The sequence below is a fragment of the Dermacentor variabilis genome, chromosome 4 (assembly GCF_050947875.1).
Source record: "Dermacentor variabilis isolate Ectoservices chromosome 4, ASM5094787v1, whole genome shotgun sequence".
Classification (NCBI taxonomy): domain Eukaryota; kingdom Metazoa; phylum Arthropoda; class Arachnida; order Ixodida; family Ixodidae; genus Dermacentor; species Dermacentor variabilis.
Window position 1 is genome coordinate 84949601 of NC_134571.1, and position 24760 is coordinate 84974360.

The following is a 24760-nucleotide window of genomic DNA, read 5'->3' on the forward strand; positions in this document are numbered from 1 at the left end:
CTGCGTCGCGTGACAATTGCTCCTTCCCATGCTTGTTATGCATCACCGCAATACTGTCGTGCATGCTTCACCGCGTGACATTGCTGTGCTGAGGCAGAGCTGCCTTTCGGGAACCGGCATTATGAAACACGGCGTGCTTTCTTAAGTTTCGAAGGCAATCGCAAGAATTACAGAGGCGGACAACGCCAAATTCTTTCAATGAAAAACACGACACCGAACCGCAAGAACCTTAATAGCGAACGCCGAAGCAGCTAGGCCTCGCGTTGCCGCGGTGGTGGCTACGGCTGCCAGCGGATCTGCGTGCGAGAGCGCCGATTCGAGGCGACGAGATAATCGAAATGTCGGCGGCGGTGTCTGATTAATGTCGTCTCGAACCTGCAGTCACGGCAAAAAGCCCGGAAAATCGGACGGCGAGCGGTTCTTGAGTCCGAAGTTTCAGACGTTCTTATACGTTGACTCTATGGGGTACATGGTGGAACCGCGAAGCCGTCCGAATTATCCGACGGAATTAGCATACGTAAATTCGGTCGCTAACTGCACACCTGGCAACTCCTCCAGCCGGAAACACGGCGTCAAAGACGATTCGTTACGATTCCTCTCTGTTACTCGAGCCAGCATTAGCGCAGCTTTCGTTCCCTTTCAACAAAATTACGGCTAATTTTCCCTGATCGAAGCACAAATTCCCTCAGAATTCCCGGCTTTTCCCGGTTGGTAGACAACCTGATTAACGTGCAGAGAGCCACGGTGGCTAACAGAGCGGTAGGAAAGGCACCCGAACAAGTGCGCGCCTATTCAAGCCTACCCCGAACTAAAGCATCACCACAAATCTAGGTGGTGTTGAGCAGGATCACGTGATAGGCCAACTTTTTTTTTTTTTTTTAAGAGAGATGAAAGGGCGAGGTGAGCTGGCCTGTAAGGGGCTTTAGGCTTGCGGGACATGGCTAGTAGTGTTCACTCTATAGTGCATTTCCCTCCTCCGTGGGTCCCGGCGCGTTGCATTTCGTACATCGCGTTCCTCTCCGTGGTATAAACAATACTTGAAAACTGACCGCGCAATTAGTTTCCTGAACTTGTCAAGCTACTAATAAAAAAATAACTGCTGCTTGACTGAAAAAAAAGAAAGGCAGCTATAGCTTTGTGCAACGTGCTTGCGTATCCCTAATACCAGCGCGGTGAATCACAAAACCTCACGGTCACATCAGTGGACCCACGAAGTGACAACCTCGCTGCCAACCACAATGCCAAATGATACCACGACACGTCATATTGGTTTCTGCCACAGTATGCATCACATATACGCACTGCCGAAGTTTGTTCGTGCACATACCCCGGGACCCAAGTTGCATATGCTAGGCCGGAGGGCAGCCAGCACCAACATACCTATTCGCGCACTTACCCAGTGATCCGTGTTGATCGCTCGGCAAGCACATACCTTAGTGGCCCAAGTCGACTCCCTTCCCGATTTTTACAGTGCGAGATCGGCCGACGTCCATTTAAAGCGGGCGAAGTATAGCTAAAACAAAGCACTCGCTTTAAAATCTCACCCCATATCGATGTGGACGGTGGCTCTATATACAGAATACACGCGCCATCTTGTACCTGGCTTTGTGCTTCAGTATGCTGCCAAACACTAAGATGCTGCGCTACATACACTAAAGCTTCCCGAAATATATCTCGGGTCCCTTTTGCAGCACTTGGAAAGTGTTGCAGAAACATAACAAACCGGGACATACACTGCGCTGGCTCCTTCCCAGCCGAATTTATGCAACCTTTTCTCCGTGGAAGTGTTTGTCGCCCCGGGAATATTCTCATCGCATGCGTTTCGCATCCAAATCTGCCGAGGAAAAAAAAAAAAAAATCTGTGTCATGTCCTGTCGTAGAATATTTGGGCATATATATTCTCGATAGCACTTACATAAGAAATGCGCCTCGTGGCCTCGACACTGCAGAATGTATTGTGTATTTCGAGGCAATATTTATCAATAAAGACACAGTTCAACTTCGGAGCCACACTGGTGGCAGCTAGAGAGACCCCGTATATTAAGTTCAGTAGGCTATACTGTAACCTACCGTTTCCGTCGTTACCCACTAAATTTCGCGTGTGATAGCTTTCCAGAGGGCAAGAATCGGAAATCTGGGAGTTGTGTAAATCGTTCTGTTCGCTGCGCGAGACGCGCACGGACATTTAAAAAATAATAAAAATTAAAAAATAAACGCAAGGACTACACGTGCGCGAACATTTATCTATGGGTATACGGTGATTCACAAGAAATATACATCTCTCAGGCTCCACCGGGTGCCTTTCAATAAAGGTGCCGTTCGTCTCGTCGGTGCCTTCCATTCTTGTCCGTGTGTGCCTAGCGCGACCTGTGTACGAACCAGGTCGAACCAGTACCAACTGGCCCGACAAATTCAGCTCGAACTGCGCAAACACGAAAAGGCCGGTGCCTATGCAACAACGCTCCTCTCACGGCGGAAACCAAACGCACTTATTTCGCGGTGACAATTTCGCGAAGAGATGATTGACGTGCGCGCCTCTGCCGATCGCGTCGAATGCATTCCACGCGTGCTGCCCGATTCCGATGAAAAGAAAGAAAAGTCGTGACGAGAAATGAAATGACATGTCACGACACTTGATGCGTATCACGGCGGCACACAAATCTTCGGCGACGCTCCCGTGACATCCTTCGGAACCAGCACGCGACGCCCCATATTGAGCACGCATCCTTTTTTTTTTTTTTTTCTCCAGCTCTGTAACCAGCAGGACGCAGCCCCGCAGCAGCGAGTGACAAGTGACGAGCATGCGAACCGTAAACTATTCAAAGTGACGCTGTAGGGATAAAAATAAACGGTAAATCAGTTTAAATTGATTAACTCTTATCTTTCTAACCTCTACTTTCGTTAAGTTCCAGAGCTCTAATTGATAAATAGGGACAAAATCGTGGGATTTCGACTGGATCGGCGCTCTCGAATTGCGCCACGTTTGCGTGTTGAGCCAATCAAGGCAGCCGTACGTAGTCGCCCCGTGAGCCAACGAGGGCTGACAAGATGGCGAGTTTGGCAATGTCCAGAGAGTGCAGAATAACACGTTCGCCGTCAGAAACATTGGAAGCCCCACTTACTGCGGTTTAGAGTGCGCAGATGGGAACACTTAGATCTGCTCTAAAAATAAAATAAAGAAATAAAAAAGGAAGAAGCACAGATGAGTGCGATAAAAGATTAAATGAGAATAAATAGAAAAGAAAAATAATAGCGCAATGAGCAGCAGTTGCAAGTGAGCATACATTTTCATTACTGTAGTTTTAAACCTATGCCGCTTGCAATCGAATTATGCACTACCGCTACAGAAGTGCGGCATGCAACGTGGCACGGCTACGCATGCCTTTATCTTTCTTTTTTTATTTCTCGAACTCTACAACAATACAAAAATAACAACATAAGCTACTGCCACCGAAATAATGCATGTAAGCGGCAACTTCCAACTGTCTCTTTGAAAAGTTCAAGTCCGACCTCTTCAAATGTATAAGATAAGGGTTTCGTAACGAAGAGCCCAGCTGGTCCTTTAAATCATCACCCTTCCCTCTTACCTTGAATGTTCTGCATGACCCTTATATGCTGCCTCAGCTACGCACACGAACACAAAATTTGTGCGGAAGACGAAATCACAAGGAGAGAACGAGAGAGAGGTTGAAAACGAGAAAGGTCGGAGATGAGGAGCTTGGTCGTCTGCCCGTTTATATTCGATATATCCTGTTTTACAGGTGGACGCTCGATTTTGTTGTTTCTAGGTGTCTCTACATGTACCCCGCCCAGGAGTGGGGGAGGGGGGGGGGGCGACGCATTAACATCTGACAGTTATCTACGTACAGCAACTAGCAAATCAAGATGTTTTGCGCCACACTCGCCATTAAGCCAAAGCTTGTTAATCATCACCCGCAAACAATAGGTCCCGGCACACTGACACAAAAAGAAAAAACCACAAACCTACGTGTATGCTCGCATTCACAACAGACGGCGAACCGCACACTGCACAGGGTGATAGTCCTGAATAAACGGCTTACTTTCGATCGAGTAATCAATACTTTTGTTAGAACTTTTCTTTCTTAGCTCTCTCCCCATTTTCTTATTTCAATTCATTCATTCATTCATTCATTCATTCATTCATTCATTCATTCATTCATTCATTCATTCCACTTTTGCGCACGTTCATATGGCCTCCAATCCCGATTAAAGACTGCTTAGGCTTCACCGTCATGTGGGAAACGAGTCACCATCAATAAATTCAAAAATATGCAAGTACTGAAGATACGGCGAACTTTGAAGCCCTTCAAATTAACGTTTTATTTTATTTTTTCAGACATGCTATGGACCTCAAGGGCCTACAATGGAGTTTGAGTGTTTGCGCGCGCAACGCTGCTTGGGCACGTTATTTCTAAAGCTCCTTACCTCGAGCAGCTAAACGCGTCGAAGGATAGTGGGAAACCCATGTGAAAAGCGAAGTGAAAGAAGCCAGGTTGTCAAAACGATTCCGACAAGTCTAAATATCACAAAGACTGCGCCGAGGAGTGAACTGCGTAAAGAAGTTGGAAGGATTCTAAGGTATAGGCAAGGGCAGACAAAAATAGCTCTGATCGGAAATGAGAAAACGGTGGGCGCTTCCCCCCCCCCCCAAATTATATGACTGTACGAATTACTTTCGAGCTCCTTTATATAGTCCATTGTAGTGAACGTGTCCACAATGATAACGTTTACAAATGTTACTACTTACTGACAGTGCTTACAAATGTCCTCGTTTGTTGTGTTTACGTCCTCGGTATTCGCTCACCTTCTATTTGAATTGATATTACGAGTTCTCGTACTTCGCTCATCGCAGCTGACTCGCCTTCACGTTTTGCATCTTACATAGCCTTCCACAACATAGCCCTCCATTGCCCTCCACAACAAACCATTACGCAGTTCGAATACGTCGTAAAATCCCACTGGTGCTGTTATATTTCTCCTTTGCTCTTCCGCGTCAACGGAATTAGAATTTAAAAAAAGAGAAAAACATCGTCCGATTACACTTTTTGAAAGACGCACGAAGGCGACGCGTCGAAAAGGGGGTACAGAGAACTCCAAAACGTACGTCTTAAACCTAGACTCGGTACCAAAATTGGGTCGCCGGGGACGGTTATAAATAAACCTCTGCAGCGAGTTAGCAATCACGCTGTGACCTCGAAACGCGAAACAGCGTCGCGTATGAATATCGCGCAAAGGCAACAAAAACACAAAAGAAAGAAAATAAACTGTATACATGCGTGCGTCCTAGTGCATCCCACTCTATGTCCTCCTTTCCGTTTATCTCGTTCTTTTTCAGGCGTCAGAAATGGCGGACGATGGTATCATCCGCGGCTGGCACGATTCATCAAACGACACGCGCGCGTGACGTTCGATGCTGGTGGACGACACTTCTGGTCGCACGTTGCGTGATGGCTCGAAATGCATCGTCCGCGACAATCTCCTGAAATCTGCGTTGCTTTCACGCATTTCTCAGTCTTGCCACCAGCCTTAATGACGGGAGACGGCTCCGCTTGGCGCTAGCATCGAGTATACGCGCTAAACCTCTTGTTTCAGTTTAACGTCACGGGGCTGAGATAACGGCTTAACATCATTCATTCATTCATTCATTCATTCATTCATTTTTCAACGTACGCAAAAGCTGGTGACCTCCTTTGCAAGATCAGTGGGTTGATGGTGGATATCAGTCTGATAAAACCGAATTAATTATACAGTACTGCTGCTGTCGCCGTTCTCTTGCTTTCGGTTACGGGTAATGAGATCTAAACGAGTGTGCTAGGATGCAAACTTATCTCGTCACGGCGTGCTCGGCAGCACAAAGTCACAGAGGGTGCGCCACTGTGGCGACAGGTGGCTGAAGCGGCAACGGTCACGGCAATAAGATTCGTCAAAAACTCCCGAGGTGGGACGTTCACCCTTGCGAGGTGAACGCGCTTTGTACGAATGCGCTAAGGGTCATCGACACTTATTAAACGAGACCGAGTTCCTACCACGTCGTCTATTACCTGCCTCGTCGTCTTGCACGTTCCCTTGGTGAGAACATTTTTTACTACAAAAGACTACAAGATGGCCCGGTTTCCGAAAGATGGCCATCTGTACAATATTGTTCACTCGGCTGCGAGCAGGTTGTGAACCGATTCTCGGGTGCCTCTTGAAGGGAGCGATACGTAATGATCTGGACCTTCTGTACTGAAATTTTGAATCAGTTAACTGTCAGGACAGTTAGAAGAGGAAGATAACGAGCGCGCCATGGGTGATAGCTATTCGAAACGCGCGTTCAGTTTGCATTCAGTTTCGCCTCACGCGGTTGGCCTCGGCTACGTGAGCCAAACTGCCAAATTTTCGTAACTGGCAAGGTAACAAACTCTCAAGTGGCATTTTTTTAAAAGCTGCGACAAGGCTTACCAGCTATGAAACAAACTTTGCTACCCCCCCCCCCTCCCCTTGCTAAAAAAAAAAAAAGTAAAGAACGCGATGGTCTCACATTGACGAGCGCATGCTTCCGATTTACTGCTGAACGCTCCGTGTTTGTTGTCGAAGTGTCACGTGGTTGAACAATTTATTTTTCTTTTTCTTTTATTACAAGCCTACGTCAAAATTTTGTGAACTGTCCCTTTCGATGGGCCATTTTCTCTGACATCGAATGTAGCGACAGAGGATAGTCGTTGGAACATCAGACGCGCCGCTTCGTAACGTAGCAAAGGGCGGGTAAGTGTCAACTTATTACACTGCAGAAGCGGCATGCCAAGCTAATGACGGCGTAGAAATTTTTTGCCATCAACAGGTACCAACACAATTCCTTTGGCTTACGACGCGGAAAGCATAGACGTGGCTGTCGTGATGAAACCATACGCACCAGCATTTTTACCTTCCCTTGAACCGCGATGGGCGCCCGCGATTAGTTGGACCAATATGCAATGCAGTGAAGCGCACTCGCGTATGAGGGGAAAACCGTTTAATCCGATACCTTTGTAGGCGGCTAAAGTTCCCGTGACAACCGCACGTTACATATCTGCTTTTCGGGTCCCGTGCGCCAAATTAACTGTCGTCACGAAGACTCACGTGACATTTACAGGAACCGCTCGAGTGGAACTTCCCGAAAAGCTTTCGCCGCCTAAGTGCGCCATCTGGCGACGCCCTTCGTATTTTCGCCCGGAGACAGAGAACGCCACGCACTTCCTCTGGCCTCTCGCTGCTTCTTCGCGAAAAAGGCCGAGATAAACGTACACAAGCGTCGAACCGTGCAAAAGCGCGATAAGGGCCGCGCCCACACGCGTCCGACGGAGAGGACTCGCACCTTGTGGAGATAATAAACACGATATGGCGGACAATGTTACGGTTGTCGCCGCGGTGGGCTGTGACGCGTTCTCGTATCAAGATGTCATCGTCCAATTTCGATTACTCTTTCTCGAAGCTCATCGATGCAATTTCTCCGTTCTGCCTTGTCCGTCGAAGCAGGGACGGCCGGCGACGGTAACGTTTCTTTTCCCCCACGTGTGATACGTTTCTTCAAACAACGTAACCCCTCTCACGCTTCTGCTCCGGCTGCGCTGGCGCGTCATCTTTTTCGTGTAGCGATACCTCCGGACAGCGGCAAGAATAGACAGGCTCAGATAGGTCAGAGAGCGAGCTTATAGCACATGTTCAGAGAGTCGCGAGCGCCCCAGCAGTATACGTGTCACGCATCGCGGATGGAGTGCAGGCCGCCCACCATTGCACTCAGCGTGACTAGAGGATTCACACGAAACGGCGAACGCGGGCACTGCGCCGCTCGGAATATGTTTTTTATACCACCTGGCTTTGCTGCAACGCACACGTAAACAGCCGACAGCTGTTGTCACGCTTTCGCTCCGGACAGAGCACAGATGGGATCCATTCTCCCGCATGACGGAGCAATATCCCCTACAGCATCCGCTTGCTTCAGGAAGCATGCATACTTTTAGGCTCTGAATTCTAAGTCGTGTCTTGCCGACCAAGTTTTACAGATTTTCACACTGCCAATACACCTCGAGGTCATTCATGAGTGACTAAATTAGTATCACTGAGTTTAAAGCATACTTTCTTTCTTTAAGCCAAAGGGATTATAGATTTGTTAAAATGTTAACGAAAATTGTTGATGACACATATTTGTTGCAAACAAGATCGCTGCAAAAGTGCAATGTCTATTTTTGCAGATGAAAACTCGAAATTGTTTTCCCCTTTTAGATGCTAAATTCGATCACTTTAACCTCACAAATAGTTGAGCTTTGCATTATTAAAGTAGCTGAAACCCTTACCTAAGCAGTAGTAGGAATGTGAATGGAAGAATAAAAACGTTTTCAGAAAACACACAAGAACAACAGAAAAAATTGTCTGTGGTAGCAACTGTATTTCTCACAGCACGAGAGCTTGTTTGCAGAGCGGCAGGAGTTTATCCAAGGTTTGATCCAATGTAGCCATTTGTACAATGACTGGTGAGCCTATTGAGTTTAAGGAGTCAATGTTAGCCACAGCTTTCGTGCTTCGAAGGATCTGTAATTAAGTTTCACGACATTAAATGAAGGTGCTCTGGCTAGTGAGAGAATGCTACAACACACATATATATACACACACAAGAATAAGTGTTCCTGTTACCTGTCCTATATGTGAAAAAAACAAACAGGAAAAATAGCTAACAGAATGACTATGTCATAGCTAAACATTATCTCACAGTATCCAGAACTGAAATGAGTAGTACTTATACACATATTTAGCAGTTCAAGCAGTACACGTCAGGTAACCGCATAAACAATAAATGCCTAGCTCTTTTCAACAGCAAGCATCTCTTCACGATACCTGCTAATCTGCCAGGTGCTTTTTAATCCTTTGTTCTTGTTACAAACATGTCATCTTGGTAGGTGGCCAACTTAAGCGCCTCCACAGATTAACAGCAGTCAAACACAATCAACAGTTCGCGTTATCGTACATTTGGATGAATGTATCAACTCCGCAAAGTAAAACCACAGCATAACATACTGAAACCAGGAATAATCCATGAGAGTTCGGCGCACTCACCCTGAACCCTACATGTGGCCATGGCATCTCCGGATGCTCGGGACTGTTCAGACGGCTTTGCGGTGATGTCGATCATCTCTTCGTCACTGGTGCTGCTGCCGCTGCTGGGGGCTCGGTGCCGAGCGGACGCGTGCGCTCTCCGTGCGTGTGGCTTCCCTAGCAGGTGAGCGTGTCCCGTGGCCAGGGCTTGGTAGTTGGAGCCCGCGAGTTCCTGAGGCCGTCCTCCGTAGTCATGCCCCGCTTCGCCCGTTGGTCCTCCGCCGACCAGACGCTCAGTTTCCATTGTCGGAACCCAGACCCTGTCCACAATCCACAAAGATCGTTGTCAACCACTCGTTCGTACTTCACAAATGAGGAAGAGGAGGGGGGGTCGATCGGCAACACCGATAGATCTGTCCGCGGCACCACACTGTCACACAGGCGAAGCTACATCGCACCTACGGTAGGACTCGAGCAGTCGACGATCACTGCTGCTGTTTCGCGCACGGCAACTGTGGGCCACAGTCGCGGATAGTAAACAGGGCCAGGTACCCTGCACGTTCGCCGCAGGAACAACTACTGAGAAGAGATGGGGTAGGCGGCCGTTGTCGAGTGCGTAAGCGGCTGCTAGCGGACGTTTCGTCACTGGGTCCAGCCTTCTGCGCTTGGCTGCATAGGAATCCTTCCGCAACAAACGCAACGAACGACGCGCCCCGGTCGCCTGCCTGCGAGGTCTGCAGCCTCCCAGACAAACGCACGCACGCGCGCGCGCGCGCGGCATCAGCCAGCCCGCAGCTGCGGGGCGGCGTCGGGTCAACCTGGGTGTATCACGTAGCCCGAAATTCATCGTGTCACTTCTGACGAAGCGATCCGCTTAGCCCATTATACGCGCTGCCGCTCTGATGTGCGCGCACGCGCGCGAGCGAGAAACGCGTTGTGTTTTTATTTCTCTCGTCACAGCGTAGCACGACAGGGGCAGTCAGTGGAGCTACCGCCGGATACGTCGCGCGCCTCGGGAGCAAGGTCTTCAACGACGCATGACATCGCGCACGGGATTTTCCTTTGACGTGCCTACGCGCCGCCGCAATGATTACCGCTGACCGGCAACCAAACCGACAGGACGAGCGTGAACTTAAAAGTTAAAACGCGACGTTTTTGAGCCATCTGGGAGACAAAAGGTATTCTAAGCATCTGTCAAAAAATACAGATCACACGCGGCAACGAGATCGATAAACGTGTCTCAAGGGCCACGGAGCGCTTGATCCCAAGTGCCAGTGATAATACAGGCAAACAGGCTCCTGTGAACTCGACTTGGTTGTCAAGTCCCGATGTAGCCTCATCAACACCGCTCGTGCGCGCCAGGTTTTAGGGGAGATGCCACTTCTTTTGAATCGGCGGTGCGTCTTGGGAGGATGCCTCAATGATGCAACGCGAAAAGAATCGGTGTCCTTTATATGTTCAGTGGCGACACGTATATTTTTTTCTTCTTTTTTGTCTACCTTCTCTATTCTAATTACGTATGCTGCTGTATACATGATTCAGCGACCAGGCTGAGAAGCCTTAAGCACCACAAACGTGTTCCAGACGCAATTGCAACCAGGGATCAACTTTCCGGGCATCGATACGGCGGCCCCTTCCAGCATCTGCCGGGTCCCAGAAAGGTGTGCCTAGTTTTAGCGGAATCGTTTGCGGTTTCAGCGTTTCATGGGTCACTAGCTAAGGCAAACTAGTTAGTTTAGCAGCTAAGTGTGCTGACGCAACCGGTACAAGAGAAGCATAAATACGTTTCTATTATTGCAGTAATGGACGATGACAACTCAGGCTCATGAGTCAAACACTGTGAAATTAAAACGGCTAAGCCTATAAAAAGAACATAACAAAAGCCAACGGGCAAAGAGTAAACGCGAGAGAAATGATAAAGTGTTATGAAATAAATTCTTACCATTATAGCAGCCCTTCTCCTGTCTTCCCAAAATTACATCCGTGGTCGCTTCCTCTGTAGACGCAGCTGAGCGGCACTGCAACAGTTGTAAGTAGCACTTTTCGACCTACAGACTCGATAGTGTGGTCTGTAGAACAAGTATACCGCCGTACTGTAGTTAGCGCTGCAATCGCATAAAATGCAGTAGTCCTGCTCATTGATATTGTATTTGTTTTAACATCCTGCAATCACTTAAAAAATCTGTCAGCACTTCCACAGAAACAAAGTTTTGTTTAAAACATGCAAATTTTTGTAATAGTTAAATAAAAACTGAATTTACTCAGTCTACTGCCACGGTGCTGACGACAGCGCCGCCCCACCTGCCTTTTGTAATGACGTGCTTGTGATTCATTGTAGAAGTTTAACGCATGATTAAAGAAGTAATTTATATAACAATTACTTTTTAATAGCAATGAAGCTAATAACAATACAGCAAAATATTTTAACTTTAAAACTTGTTCTTTCATATATAGCATTTAATAAAAGAAAGATATGAGCCCCCAAAACTGCGTAAGGATGTTTATTATTTAAAAAAATACAAACAAGTGTAACAATAATTTATAATTTTGAATAATCTAAGCTCGTTTTAGTCACTATCATCATTTGTACTGGTGACTGTAACGCGGAATTGCTCTCGTGGCGGCTGCTCGCAACGGCAGAAGCTTTTTTCTTATTGGTCGAGAGGTCTCTTCCTTCGCTGACGTAACATTCTAACCGGCGTTGGGGTTGCGAAGGGGCGAGAAAAGCCTGTGGAAGAGCGTCGAGAAGATCGAGAAAGTTCTCGAAGCAGGGCCTAGTTGTACCGCTGCGAGCTCACTGTCGATTCATACTTGTTCAGCGCGAGCATCTGAAAGATCCGGTGCGCTTTCAGTGTCGTCGTTCTCGGGTGACTATGTCAGTGATCGGGTTCGACTTCGGCAACGAGAACTGCTTCATCGCGGTTGCTCGTGCCGGTGGCATCGAGACGATCGCCAATGAGTACAGCCAGCGAGTCACGCCGTAAGTGGTCTTTTCAATTCCATATCACTCCGTAGGGCCGCTTAAGAACCCGCATGTCATGCGTAACGAGCTCGTCTCGTCTCAACGAAGCTTTTGAGGCTAATTTCCATTCATTAATGTCGCTTTTGTAAATCCCCAAGTCCCGCCGCCAGCCCACGCCGGCCTTGGGGGCGAGTGTTGGCTGGCGTTTCACGACAAAGTGCTCCAGCGTGCGTAACGGTGCTTCGCTTTGCCTTCCCCGCAGGTCCTATGTTGCGTTCGGCGACAAGACGCGTGACTTGGGCGTGTCGGCGAAGAACAAACAGGTGACGAATCTCAAGAATACCGTCTTTGGCTTCAAGAGGCTGCAGGGCCGCAAGATGGGCGACCCGCAAGTCAAGCACGAGGCGACGTTCCTGCCCTATTCGTTGGTCGACCTGGGTGGCGGGCGTGTGGGCGTTCGTGTTCGGTACCTGAACGAGGACAAGGCCTTCTCGATCACGCAAATCACTGCCATGCTTTTCACCAAGCTGAAAGACATTGCCGAGACTGCATTGAAGATCAAAGTCAACGACTGCGTAGTGTCCGTGCCGCATTTCTTCACCGACTCCGAACGCCGGGCATTGCTGGACGCGACGCGCATCGCGGGCCTCAACTGTCTAAAGCTTATGAACGAGACCACTGCCATTGCGCTCAGCTATGGTTTCTACAAGAACGACCTGCCAGAAGAGAAGCCGCGCGTCGTGGCCTTCGTCGACATGGGCCACTCGGCGTTGCAAGTCGGCATCGTGGCTTTCAATCGGGACAGACTTAAGATGATGGCCTCTGCCTTCGAAAGCGTCGGCGGCCGCGACTTCGACATGGTGCTGGTCCGTTACTTCGTGCAGGAATTCAAGGAGCGCTACAACCTGGACGTGTCCAGCAATCGGCGGGCGCTCATCCGGCTAATAACAGAGTGCGAGAAGCTTAAGAAGCAAATGAGCGCCAACCCACACGAGCTGCCCCTTAACATCGAGTGCTTTATGAATGACCGCGACGTAGCCGGCAGGATGAAGCGCGAGGCGTTCGAGGCGATGGCCGCGGAGCACCTGGCGCGCACCGAGCGCACGCTGGCCCGTGCACTGCAGGAGGCCGGCTTGCGCGCCTCGGACATCGATTCCGTCGAGCTCGTGGGAGGCGGCACCCGCGTGCCGGCCATCAAGCAACTGGTGCGCAAAGTGTTCAACCGGGAGCCGTCCACAACACTCAACCAGGATGAGGCGGTGGCGCGCGGCTGCGCCCTGCAGTGCGCTATGCTGTCACCCATCTTCAAGGTGCGCGAGTTCCAGGTGGTGGACGCGCAGCCGTACCCCATCGAGCTGTGCTATGCACCTGGCAAGGGCGAAGAAGGCCGCGCTGAAGTGTTCCCGCGGTGGCACCAGGTTCCGTTCAGCAAGATGCTCACGTTCTACCGGAGCAAGCCCTTCTCTCTGGAAGCCAGGTTTGTGCCGGCTGTATTCCCTGTCGGTGCCCTGATGGGCTTTCTGGACAAGGCAAGGCGCGGAGTACCGCTTTTGTTCTGCGCCCTGCCTTGTCTCCCCCCGTCTTCGTACTGTTAACTAATGTAACGTTCAAGGTTCAGGCTTTTATGTTGCTTATCTTGTTCTTATCACTGTTGTGCAGCAATCTGTTAATGCTGTTTAGTTGTGTGTTTAAGCACTTGTGCAAATCTGTAGCTCAAATCCTGTATGTGCCAATAGAGAATGGTGAAATGTGCATTTCAAATGGAGATATATAAATGATTAGCATGAAGACATCTCCGTTTTAAGGGTGTGCACCACGTGTACAACTTCATGCCTTTGTCAAGTGGTGTGCAGACCGCCCATGGAACTAACTGTAGAAAAGGGCAGTGGTTTGCTAGCCACAGAAAAGTTGGGTGTAGCTCGTGGGAGACTAGACATTGAGCTTCTTTTGTGTGTGTGCATCTTGGAGGTGGTGCACAACCACGGGAAGGGAGAGGATGTTTGCCAAAAACAGCCATGGGTTAACATTGATATAGGTAATCACTCCCCTAATCCCATGACATCCATGCAACCTCTCCCCCCCCCCTCCAGAATGTCCACAGCGTTAAAATTAGTGCATGCACTGTAATAATATAGTCAAGATTAGCATATAAAGCATGTCAGCTTTGTTGTGTAGCATGCAAAGGTAGTGATTTTGCCAGTCTCAACAGAACTGTACCCTGAGAACATAAGGCTTCTGTAACTGCAGTGTACAAACTCCACCATTGTCTGCATGTCCTTGTGGGTAATCGTGTGTATTGCACCCAGGTACACAGCTGATGCCGCTGTGCCCTACCCTGACCTGCAGCTTGGCATCTTCAATGTGAACAAGGTTGCCCCTGCAGTCGACAATGAGGCCACCAAGGTCAAGGTTAAAGTGCGGCTCAACCTGCATGGCATCTTCTCTGTGGTGTCTGCCTCGGCAGTTGACCGTGTCAAGCATGATGGCCGACAGGCAAGTGCTGCCCCGGAGAAGTGTTCAAATGGTGGCGACCTGGCGGGGGCGGCGTGTGGCGATGAGGTGAGTCTTCCCTCCCCCACCCCTCCCGCTCCCCCCTTATGCTTTGCTTCATGTCTGAAAGCCCTTGCTAGCGGTTTTGAATTTCAAACTCCCAATCTTCCCCCCACCCCGCTTCCCCCAGGTGCCCCCAAGCGAGGGAGGGGATCCAGTCGAGAAGGGCACCGAGACCAACCAGGCCAACGAGGCCAACAAGGAAGCGCGGCCAGAGCCGACGAAAACTGTAGGCATTGCCGCCCCCGCCACTAAATATTGTGCCCCTAACGACTGCTCTCTGCCTCTTTTGCATGTGCAGGAAAAGACCAAGACGCTCGAGCTGCCTATTGAATCGCAAGTACCACAGATGTCTCCAACAGAGCTGGACCACCTGCATGAGGCTGAGGCAAAGATGGTGCAGACAGACCGGCTGGAAAAAGACCGTGTGGATGCTAAGAACGCCGTCGAGGAATACGTCTACGAGATGCGGGACCATCTGTCAGACAAGTACAAGGCCTACATCCTTGACAAGGACAAGGAGAAGTTCCTCAGCATGCTTAACGACACTGAAAGCTGGCTCTACAAAGAAGGTGAAGAGGTGGCTAAGAACCTGTATGTGGAAAAGCTGAATGCATTGCGCGAGATTGGCCAGCCGATCCGAAACCGCTGCAGGGAGCACGAGGAGCGAGGTCTTGCAGCTGAAGAGATGGGTGCCATACTGCAGAAGTCTCGTAAGGCCCTCTCTGACTTTTCATCTCGGGCACAGGAAGAGGTGTACCAAAAACTCGCAAAGGCTGTGGAGGAACGACAGACCTGGTTTGATGGTGCTATGGGTGCACTGTCCAAGGCTCCGTTGTATGAGGACCCTCCGGTGCTGGTGTCGCGCTTCCGGGAAGAGGCAAAAGCCATGGAGACCCTCCTTGCAGCCCTCACGGTAGCGCCAAAGCCACCCAAGCCTGAGAGCCCTGCACGACAAGCCCCCGAAGGCGCCACGCCACCTCAGTCCGAGGAAGCAACAGAGTCTGAAGAGGCAACTGAGAAGATGGATGTGGACTAAGGCACCTGCAAGAGTGGGCCTACAAAAAAAAAAGAAAGGAAATCCTGCTTGTACATAACATGCACTTCTGTCTTCACTGAAGAAACAAGTGTTCTTTCGCTTTGTTTTTTTTTTTTTTTTCCCTCTGCAGTGGGGGAGGATGTGGTTTGTGACATTCTTGCAAACCTTGCTGCGAAGACTGGTTGAGAAACTGGTGGTGAAATGTAATAAATCACAGCTTGGCAGTTTCTTGGGCTGCTAGTGAGGTGCATCTGTTTGTGGCAGTAGTATGGGGGAAAATAATTGGGCAGTTTTTATTTCTTCATCCATCATAAGCAGATACGTAGCCAAACACTGCTACTTGTGGAAATTTTACTAACAAATTTCTGTTGCAGTATCAATGTTAATGTATTGCAGAAAATTGCTTCACATTGTGCTGGCTAACTTAATCCGGTGTTTCCCCTAGCCCTAGTTCCTGGTGATTAATCTGTGGAGCACACGCACTGACCTGCTTCGCTCTATATACAAGGTTAGTTGGGAACAGTACGTTTTGAGATTGCAAGGTCATGTATAAATTTTCATTAATAAATTGTTCTGTTGCACCCAGAAACTGCGTTCGGTCTCGCATACAATGCAATTTCAGCAGATTGAAATATCTTCGGATGCATAGTGCTATCAAGTAAATAGCCCAGAAAAAAGAGCTTTAAATATCTGCTTCTCTGTCGTGTCTGTGGCAAGTCTGATTTTTTTTTATGCAACTTTTGGTGGACTGAGGTGTGTGTATCATGGCCAAACATTTGTCTTTCACCACTTGAAAAAAAAAAAAAAAACTTTGTATAGTAGATTAACAAATAATTTTTGTTTGGAGCACCAGCAGCAACTTGGAGGATGACTTAACATTGTCAGGTTTACGATATCGTAGCTGTCTGCTGGGGAGTTCAGGTTTCGACTCGGCAATCTTGTTTTCCTCGAAGGCATGCGTCGTAAAATGTGCCACATGTCCAGCTTGCAGAATTGAGTATTTCGATGATGTTTGGGGTGGGGGTAGGCGGGGGGGACAGTTTTAGCTTCAAAGAAGTGCCGACTTCAGTGCATCCAACAGCTGGCTGGGGCTGAACAGAAATCACAAAGACCTTCCTGTCTGAAATGCACAATCCACCTTGCGAAGTAGAGAAATTGCTTCCCTGCATGACATATGTACTGGAAAGACTTAACCTTTGGGTGTCTTCTACCTGTGCATCTTGTAGATAAATATTCTCAGACCATTTATCTGTTCAATGTATATACTGAATTTCTTTTTTGACATTTATAAAAAAATAGAATCAGTTTTTTTTTATCTGGCCATAAAATTTCCACCTTGCGAAATTTTCTTTTACATTTTTTATTGCAATAATAAAAATCAGTTTTATGCAATTTATTATGCTGCATTATATGCTAAAGCATTTCCAATGGTGAGAAAAGATTTTTTTCTTGCACCCATGAAGAATGCTCATTTGCCATGTTAAGAAGAGAGTCAATGGCCACTTTCACTAATACATCATCCAACTTGTGACAGAAGTGTCTGTGTTCCCTTGCAATTCCTGAGCTATAATTTTATTACTGAGTAGTTTCAGCGTTTTTCTAAGGCACTGGAGTGGATCAAGTGTTTTTCGAGCAAGTTAATTTCATTGCATTAACTAAGAACAATTTTAGTAAAAGGATGCTCCAGCCCTGTGACTTCCCTATACAAACCCATACGAAACACTTAAGTGCCCTTACTAGGCAACTGCTGGACTGATTTGAATGAAATTTGTTGCGACTAACAAGGCTGAATTCTACTGATTGTTGAAGCAGAATTTTGGTTATAGCCTCATAATTTCTACAATAATTGCCTAAAATCAGTACTAAAAAGTTGAAGCACCAAGGTAACGAATGCAACTTTGCAGCAAAAGCATAATAAGGAGTTTTAGATTTTGCATATTCAAAGTTGAAAGACAAACCACTGAGCTTACAAAAATGCAAAAAGGTATAAAAAGCACCAAAGTACAAAAGAACTCAAGCTAGGCGTGGCTCTTTGTGGGCAACGCGATCGTTCAGCCACCGTGGGGATAATGGGTAGCACATAGATTTGTTTGATTTTCATGCTTGGGACTTCAGACATTCTTTTGGCTTAGATTATTACACTTTATCTGGGCCTAAATTTCCAAGCAATCTATAATATCTTTTTTTTTTTTTTTGCAGAGGGTAATGAGTCTATGTAAGCATGCATAATCGCCGCTACTTGCAGTGGTTCTGCTTGCCCATGCATCCATGGCATAGTGGTTTAAATATTGGGCGTGTGTGCTAGAAATCCCGCGTTCGAGTCCTGCTGTCGGATAATTTTGATGTTTTTCAAAGTCAGAAGGACGAAGGTTCGGCAAATTCATGCTTGCAGCTCCCGTAGACACTGGCGCCACAGTTCCCTCTAGAAATTGTATGAAACTCTCTGCTCAAATCCGTTTGCATGTGCAAAATGCAAAACCCCCCATTGCAGTTGCACAAACTACGTCTGTTAGGCTATCTAAAGCGGATAAATGTGATAACTGAGTTTGTACATAAGGCGAAACTGGTATGTTTACGAGGGCTTTGCAGAAGTTCTGCTTTTAAATTAGTAGCATACTTGTGGGTAGTGTATATATCAGTTTTACGCTGTTGAGATGTCTTGGTAGGTACAGTTTACAAAGTAACATAATCTTTTATTCCTTTATTATTATCTTAACTTGGCAATTTCCTACACTTAAAAAATATAATAATGGCTTAAATAACAAAAATATGCTCCCGACAGAATATACTGTTTAATTCACTTTACTTCGCCTTTTTCTCTTGTATGCGACCAGGGCTGTAACCAGGAATTCATGTAGAGAGGCATTTGGGGGTACAACGGCAGCTAACTTGATATATTACTATTCACTTATTTTTTCATGTAAATGAAACGCATCGGAAAAACGTAAAATGCATATATTGACAAGTACGGTTGGCGTCACTCTTGTGTACAGTGCAGGAACAGTCACCTCCGGGGCACTCCTGAGGCAGCCGACAACGTCTAACAGTAGCTGCTGGGCACAATTGGACCTACCGTAAGACGTCGCTGGCTGGTTCCCGAGTGCCCCGGCAGCCGCTGTTCCCATGTTCTACACAAGGGTGACGCTGACTGCACGTACGAAAATGATGACATTTATGTAAGTTGTGCTTGGCAGTACATCGTCACGGTGACAATTTCGGGAGGGGGACAGGGGGTGAGGTTGGCGGGACCCACTAACCCTCCCCAAGTTTGGAGATGAATGCGACAGATCATCAAATTCAATGTGGTAGATGCTTCATTTCTACATTCCCATAGCTCCGAGGTAAAGCTTCTGCTTAGTTGCCAGTCATACTGACACGTGTACTAGTTACTGTGACAGTACTGTTATTGTGGATGTTGACTAAAGTCAAGGCATGCTCTTTAAGCCACATGACGAGGATGCTAAAATAACCAAAATGTGTAGCATGGGGTACCTGTTTAATTATTGCACCCGTGCAACCTGTTTTGGTAGGGGTGCAGTTGGGACCCCAGTCAGTTGTGGTATAGTTGTTACGCAGCCAGAACGACTGCACCTATGCCCATGCTGAAAATACACCCGAAGTACACTCCACCGCTGCAGCTTAAGTGTAGGTGCAGTGGCAGCATTCTCGATCGATCGAATTCACTAAATTCCACTTGGCAACTACAGCGCAACAGCATTCCTGGTGGTTCAAGCCAATCGTGATTGAGCAATTTGATTGCGATTGAAGCTGCCCTGTCCAACTCCAGTATTACCTATATAATTTGTCCTTTATCAAAGAGCTTCGGACTGTGTTAATGGAGTAGTAACACACATTATCAAAGTTGTAGCAACCCAACTACACACATTAGATCCCGCGTAAAAGGATCACGCTTAGTATGCACCAAGGTTTGGGAAACACTTATAATCTGATGCTAAAGATGGATCTGACATCAACATTATCAGGACTCCTTGACACTGACCAACATTTGCTGATGTTGTGTAGCAACAAGGTCAGGTGTGATGATGTTGCTCGTGAAAAGACAAGCGTTGCTGCTACCACACGTTGCCACACGTTCCTGGAGTCACTAGCTTGCGTGTCACACGGCAGCTAGTGACTCCAGGAACAAAGTGAGCCAACATATCACCACATTATGATGCTTCCACCTCCCGGATAGCGAGCAGCAATATTCAACACACATCAACGACCAAACACTTTTCGAGGGCCTTCGTTTAGTGCCGTGGCCAAAATACTCATGGCAGACCATGATGGCCATCGTGGGTTTTTTAAGAGATACTGAACCAGGCACGTTCTTGGTTAACCTCCCTGCCTTTCCCTCTTCATTTCTCTCTCTCTCTGAACTGGATATACAACTGTAATAAGTGTTTCCAGTTAATTTTTTTTTTCTTGATCATATCTTCTTTGCTGTCTCCCTCTCATTCACCTACCCCAATGCTTGGTAGCAGGCTAGAACATAACCTTAGCTTTTCTGTTTATGACAAATATCTCCCCTCTCCTGGATACCAATACTGAAGCTGGTTTATAAAAACAAGTAATATAGTAAGTTATTCAGAGCGTTCTCATGCTTTCCAGTATTTTTTTCTAAGGTTTATGTGGTTTGGACTTTTATTGAATGTCACGTCAGTGCTCTTTTAGCATTTAAAAGCAATCAGGGACTACGACAGATGCCATAGTGAAGGGCTGCAGAATAATTTTGACAACCTGGAATTATTTAATGCACCCCCAAAGCATACCGTGCTAGAGTTTTTGCATTCTGCCTTCATCAGAATACAGAATCGGAATACAGCAGGGCAGCTGACATGGGGGGGTCTCGGAGAGCTAAAGATGAAAAAAATGTGGTTTCGTTAAAGATTTTATTTAAACACGATCACAAAGAAAATACATTTTGATTAGTGTGGTTCAAGAGAAAGCAATTGATGTTTGTTGAACAAAGTTAGGCTCCACACTACAAGCAACAATAATAGAATTGCAGAAAATTTGCATTGCTGCTGCTTTTGCCTACAATGCACCCAGTTGTGCATGCAGAAATGTATGCTCATGCAGGTGTGACACAAAAGTTAGCAACTGTTCTTGCTTGTAGAGCAATGGTAGGCACATTTCGAATGGTACGTGATGCAGATTTTTTGCACACAAGGAACTTGCACCTTTGCCACATTTAACCCCAAAACAACCAGTGACCGATATGAATCGGGGGACAAGTATAGCTAATGCTTATTGAAACAAATCTTGAAAGTTGAGACATAATTCCCGTACTCTTTCGACATACTGAGGTGGATAGTGAATTGCCCCTTCATGTGGACGAATTCCTCCTCCAGTTATTTGCTTAACTTTTTTCTTAAATTGCTGTTTTTCTGACTTACACAGTGGTCCAGCCAGGTCAGTCTTCATCTCTTCCAGGGGGAGAAACTTCTGTATAGGTTCATCATGGTTGTTCACTTTATTTCTCTTGTATATTACACACATTCAGCCCAAAAGACCTTTCACAAACACTTCTGCAAGCCAGACTTACAAAAAAGGAGACACACAGTCGAGGACATTGCCACTCCTGCACAAGTCACTCTTTATTGTCAAATGGTATTCCACAGCTACAGAAGTGCTTAGGACCTGTTTCATTCATTCTGCGGCAGAAAGACATCTTGGTGCACATTATTGCACATTTGAAACATAGTACACCACTGAAAACATATTCTGATATATATATAATAAGGCTTCTTAGTGTCTACTAGATCAAAAAGATGTGGAAAGTTGATATTTCCTTTTGCTTTATTATGCCCACAGAAATCAACTTGCACCTTTCAAAATTTACCTGAATTACTGATGGTGCTCTCGCTAGGCATCTGCCATGCTTGTCTGGGTTCAGCTCCTGCAGCTGTAGTGTAGGTGCCAGCGAATTGTAGTGCATTATTCAAAGGTATGTTGCAAGAATACAACAATGTGCAGAGAAAGCACCGAATGTTGCAAGCACTTGCTGTTGTTGCAATCTTCTGCCGTGCTGTAAATATGCAACATTGCGCAGTGAAGGGTTAATCTGCTCTAGCCTCAAAACTGAAGGTCTGTGAATTAATTACGCCAGTGTCACACACACTGGCAAATGCAGGAAAGGAAGCAGACCTTTTACAGTTGCCGACAGGTCAGGAATGCTGCGGCGGCTGCCCGTCAAAGGGACCATGTAATATCTGACAAATCACTTTTGCGGAAATCCACGAGATGGAGCAAGCTTTACAAAAGATAAGTGTCATCCACCTCATAGCAGCATGATCTAAGCTACGAAGGAAACCTGTACTGTTTCCTCAGAAAGGAAGTTTTACACCTCACAGGTTTCTGTACAAGTGATGTGCCATATTCAGTTTTTCTGCACTTCAAATGGTAAAGCAAGTTGTCCAGAAGGGCATTGGTTCCGGATTTGTTCTCCAGACCAGAACAAATTTTTCTTCTGCAGAGCTTTTTCTGAGGAACCCTCCTTTGTAGCTTTGTGCTACTGTCACATGGATGGCAATCTTTCACTTTCATGACCATGTATATATGTGTACCAGCAACCACATGCTAGTCTCACTTTTTTTTTCTCCTTATCCTTCGTACCTATGCCTCCCCACCTTTGTCTTGCTCAGGTGCTTTCTCATATTAAAATTGATGACCATGGCATGGAAGCTCTCTGTCTGCTTTGTTAACCTTATCTGTGAAGGGATCAACTGGGCCATTCCTTTCATAATCTCTGCAACACACGCAATGCAAAAGGGGATAGGGAGTGTTGGTAAGCAGGCCCTTTGGAGAGTAAGATCAGATAAATCTGTCCCCTCTTCCACTATCGAACTATTTATGCTGCGCTACTGGTGATTTTGGCTGCTTGTTTGGTGTACAACTGTGGCCTGCTCATTCTTTCCGAACAGCTGTGCCCTAAGAAACGTTTGCACCCTTTGAGACTTATTTTGTCCCCAAACAATAATTATCATCTATCTTGCACACCTTTACTTTCCTGCCTAGTACTTTGAGGTGAATAATGCCATGCGCATTATCAGTGTACCATAGCATTTTGACAGGTAAGTATAGAGCACAGTGTTTTTGAGAAAGTAAATGCAAGCAAGGCACGCGCTAATTATTGTTTGGGGACAACCCACAAAACTTGTAGAAAGCTTTCTTGTACATTGTATATTTAGGTTTTCTTTAATTTGTAAAAGTGTTATTGAAACGCATGGTTTGTAAAATGTTGCTGTCCTCATGATTGGTGTCTGTGGATTGCTGCCACTTCACGTCAGCTAACAGCCAGCTGGCAGTTTCAGAAATGGTGAGGAGGAGCAAATTGCTGGCTCTCCCGTAATCGAGAATAGATGTAAGCACGAAATGGCTACTGGCAAAGCAGTCTGACTAGAGACAATACTATATACACAATTTTAAAGCGGATGTAGTGCATGTTTGCAACGGCACACCACACCGCACCACGTCATACTGTGCACTGGCTCATATGGATGCAACTGTTTCCTGTCACAGTGACAGAAAACAACTGCGACCATATGGCATCTTTTGCTGCCTGTGATGCCGGCGCCTTCAACCGTATTTCTTCTTTCAACAGTGCACCACACTCAGCGTCTTTCGCTACATTTTCATCTGGTCACATCGAAGTGGTCAGCTGCAAATGGGCAGCTTTAGGTAGGTGCCCATGCCATGCCAGATGCTGCCGGCTTGCTCGCGCAGCACGGCACCATCTCTCAAGGCGGATCGAAACCCACGCCACGAAACTCATGGACTGCTGGCGTTGAAAAGAGCACAGGTAACCCTGTCTCAGTGCTAAAAGATGACAAACAAGTGTAAGGTGCCCTGTATCTGCCTTTTGAACATCGCTATTGGAAATGACAAATAAAACTTAAGCATACTGGAAGTTACAGCTTGAGTGGTATTGTGAACAAACATTAGGAAGAACTCGGAAGCAATATTTTTTGTAACTTGTCTGGGCAGTAACTAGCGGATGTAATGAGGTCCTGTACAAAGGACTGAGGGCCAGAGACTGCCTTTTGTTAAGTTTTGACTGGTTGCCTGGATGATCTCGTTTTGTTCTTGCAACAATCTCATCTTGAGTGCCCGGATAACGGCTCTGGCTTCTGGCTCAAGCTCACTTGAAGGTCGCCGATAATGGGAGTGAAAAGCATTTCATGCTTAAAAACTTGCAGTTTCATTTGTATGGGAAGCAGTGACATAATAGCTGGTGAAAACATTATGTGCAGTAAGTCTTTCAGTGTTTTATGCGGTATTGTTTGAAGTAAAGATTCACAGATGCATGCACACAATCTCCTTTTGAGATTGAGACTTTAGTCAGTGATGCTTCTAGTCTGAGTTGTCTTTGTGTGTGCAGGAGGTGGTGCTCCCCAGTGGCGGAGAAGAGGAGAGACAACTCTTTCAGTCTCCTCTTTCCTGTTCCACCTTTTGCTTCTTGTCACTGGCATCACATATGATATTTCAACTTGATGCTGGGTTATGGACAACCAGCAGAGCATTTCATCAGCCATTAATTCAATATGCACTCAAGAGGCTAGGCACACAGTCCAAGCTCAGTATTCTTTGCTGTAGCATTGGTGGAGTTGCTGAGAGGTATCTTCAACTCGCAAATTTTGACAATGCATTCTGAACATCCAGCAACGGACATCGGCAGACATCAAAAAGGCTCGGGTAGTGAGCCCATAACAGATGTAACTGTAAAAATTGGAGCTGGACGTTTTGTTAGCTCCATGTGTATAACTACAAAACTTGGATGATATGTTCAATACTCCGTGCTGTTCCCATGGAACATGTTTACCCACAAAACTCAAACAGAAGTTCAGGTTCTCTTTTTAAAGGTTACGCGTAACTCCAACCACTGTTCAGGCATGAAATAAAACCAAAGAAGAGAAAGCGGGAACCATGGCAGAGGGTCCATTGACTAACGTGACAGTCCAATTTGTGATGTATCAGGATAAATCTGCAAAATCATCGCTCAAAAGAACAGGTGGTGAGGAAAGCGACTGTATCAAATGCGTAGGCTGCCTTTATTTTGAATTTCTGTAGTTCTCATGGCAGTTCTGGTTCAACATTTTGCACAGGCTACTAGAGCCGCATGATCTAATGTATTGGAC

General features: G+C 46.7%; 2 protein-coding genes across 3 annotated transcripts in view; one reads left to right on the plus strand and one right to left on the minus strand.

The window, feature by feature from the left end:
* ClC-c (chloride channel protein 3) overlaps positions 1–11134 on the minus strand; it is a 75106-nt gene extending 63972 nt beyond the window's left edge. Inside the window, exons 1-2 of one of the 2 annotated variants that reach the window (XM_075689647.1) lie at positions 11012–11134; positions 9091–9389 (exon numbers count right to left, since the gene is read on the minus strand). In XM_075689647.1, coding sequence (XP_075545762.1) covers positions 9091–9373 — 283 coding nt within the window. In that variant the 5' untranslated portion in view covers positions 9374–9389; positions 11012–11134. The remainder of the gene's footprint in view (positions 1–9090; positions 9390–11011) is intronic. The other variant, XM_075689649.1, reaches the window with a different exon arrangement.
* Positions 11135–11739: 605 nt separating this feature from the next.
* Positions 11740–16209, plus strand: Hsp110 (heat shock protein 70Cb). The gene is made up of 5 exons (XM_075689652.1): positions 11740–12049; positions 12294–13508; positions 14338–14590; positions 14712–14810; positions 14883–16209. Exons 1-5 carry the CDS (start codon positions 11943–11945, stop codon positions 15618–15620), a joined length of 2412 nt encoding a protein of 803 aa, XP_075545767.1. The 5' UTR covers positions 11740–11942; the 3' UTR covers positions 15621–16209.
* Positions 16210–24760: the final 8551 nt, after the last annotated feature.

Excerpts from the sequence above, each read along its gene's own strand:
- Hsp110 (XM_075689652.1), top strand. The coding sequence starts at position 11,943 with ATGTCAGTGATCGGGTTCGACTTCGGCAACGAGAACTGCTTCATCGCG. Across the intron at positions 12,050-12,293 it reads TACAGCCAGCGAGTCACGCC|GTCCTATGTTGCGTTCGGCG; the intron begins GTAAGTGGTCTT and ends CCTTCCCCGCAG. Across the intron at positions 14,591-14,711 it reads GGGCGGCGTGTGGCGATGAG|GTGCCCCCAAGCGAGGGAGG; the intron begins GTGAGTCTTCCC and ends CGCTTCCCCCAG.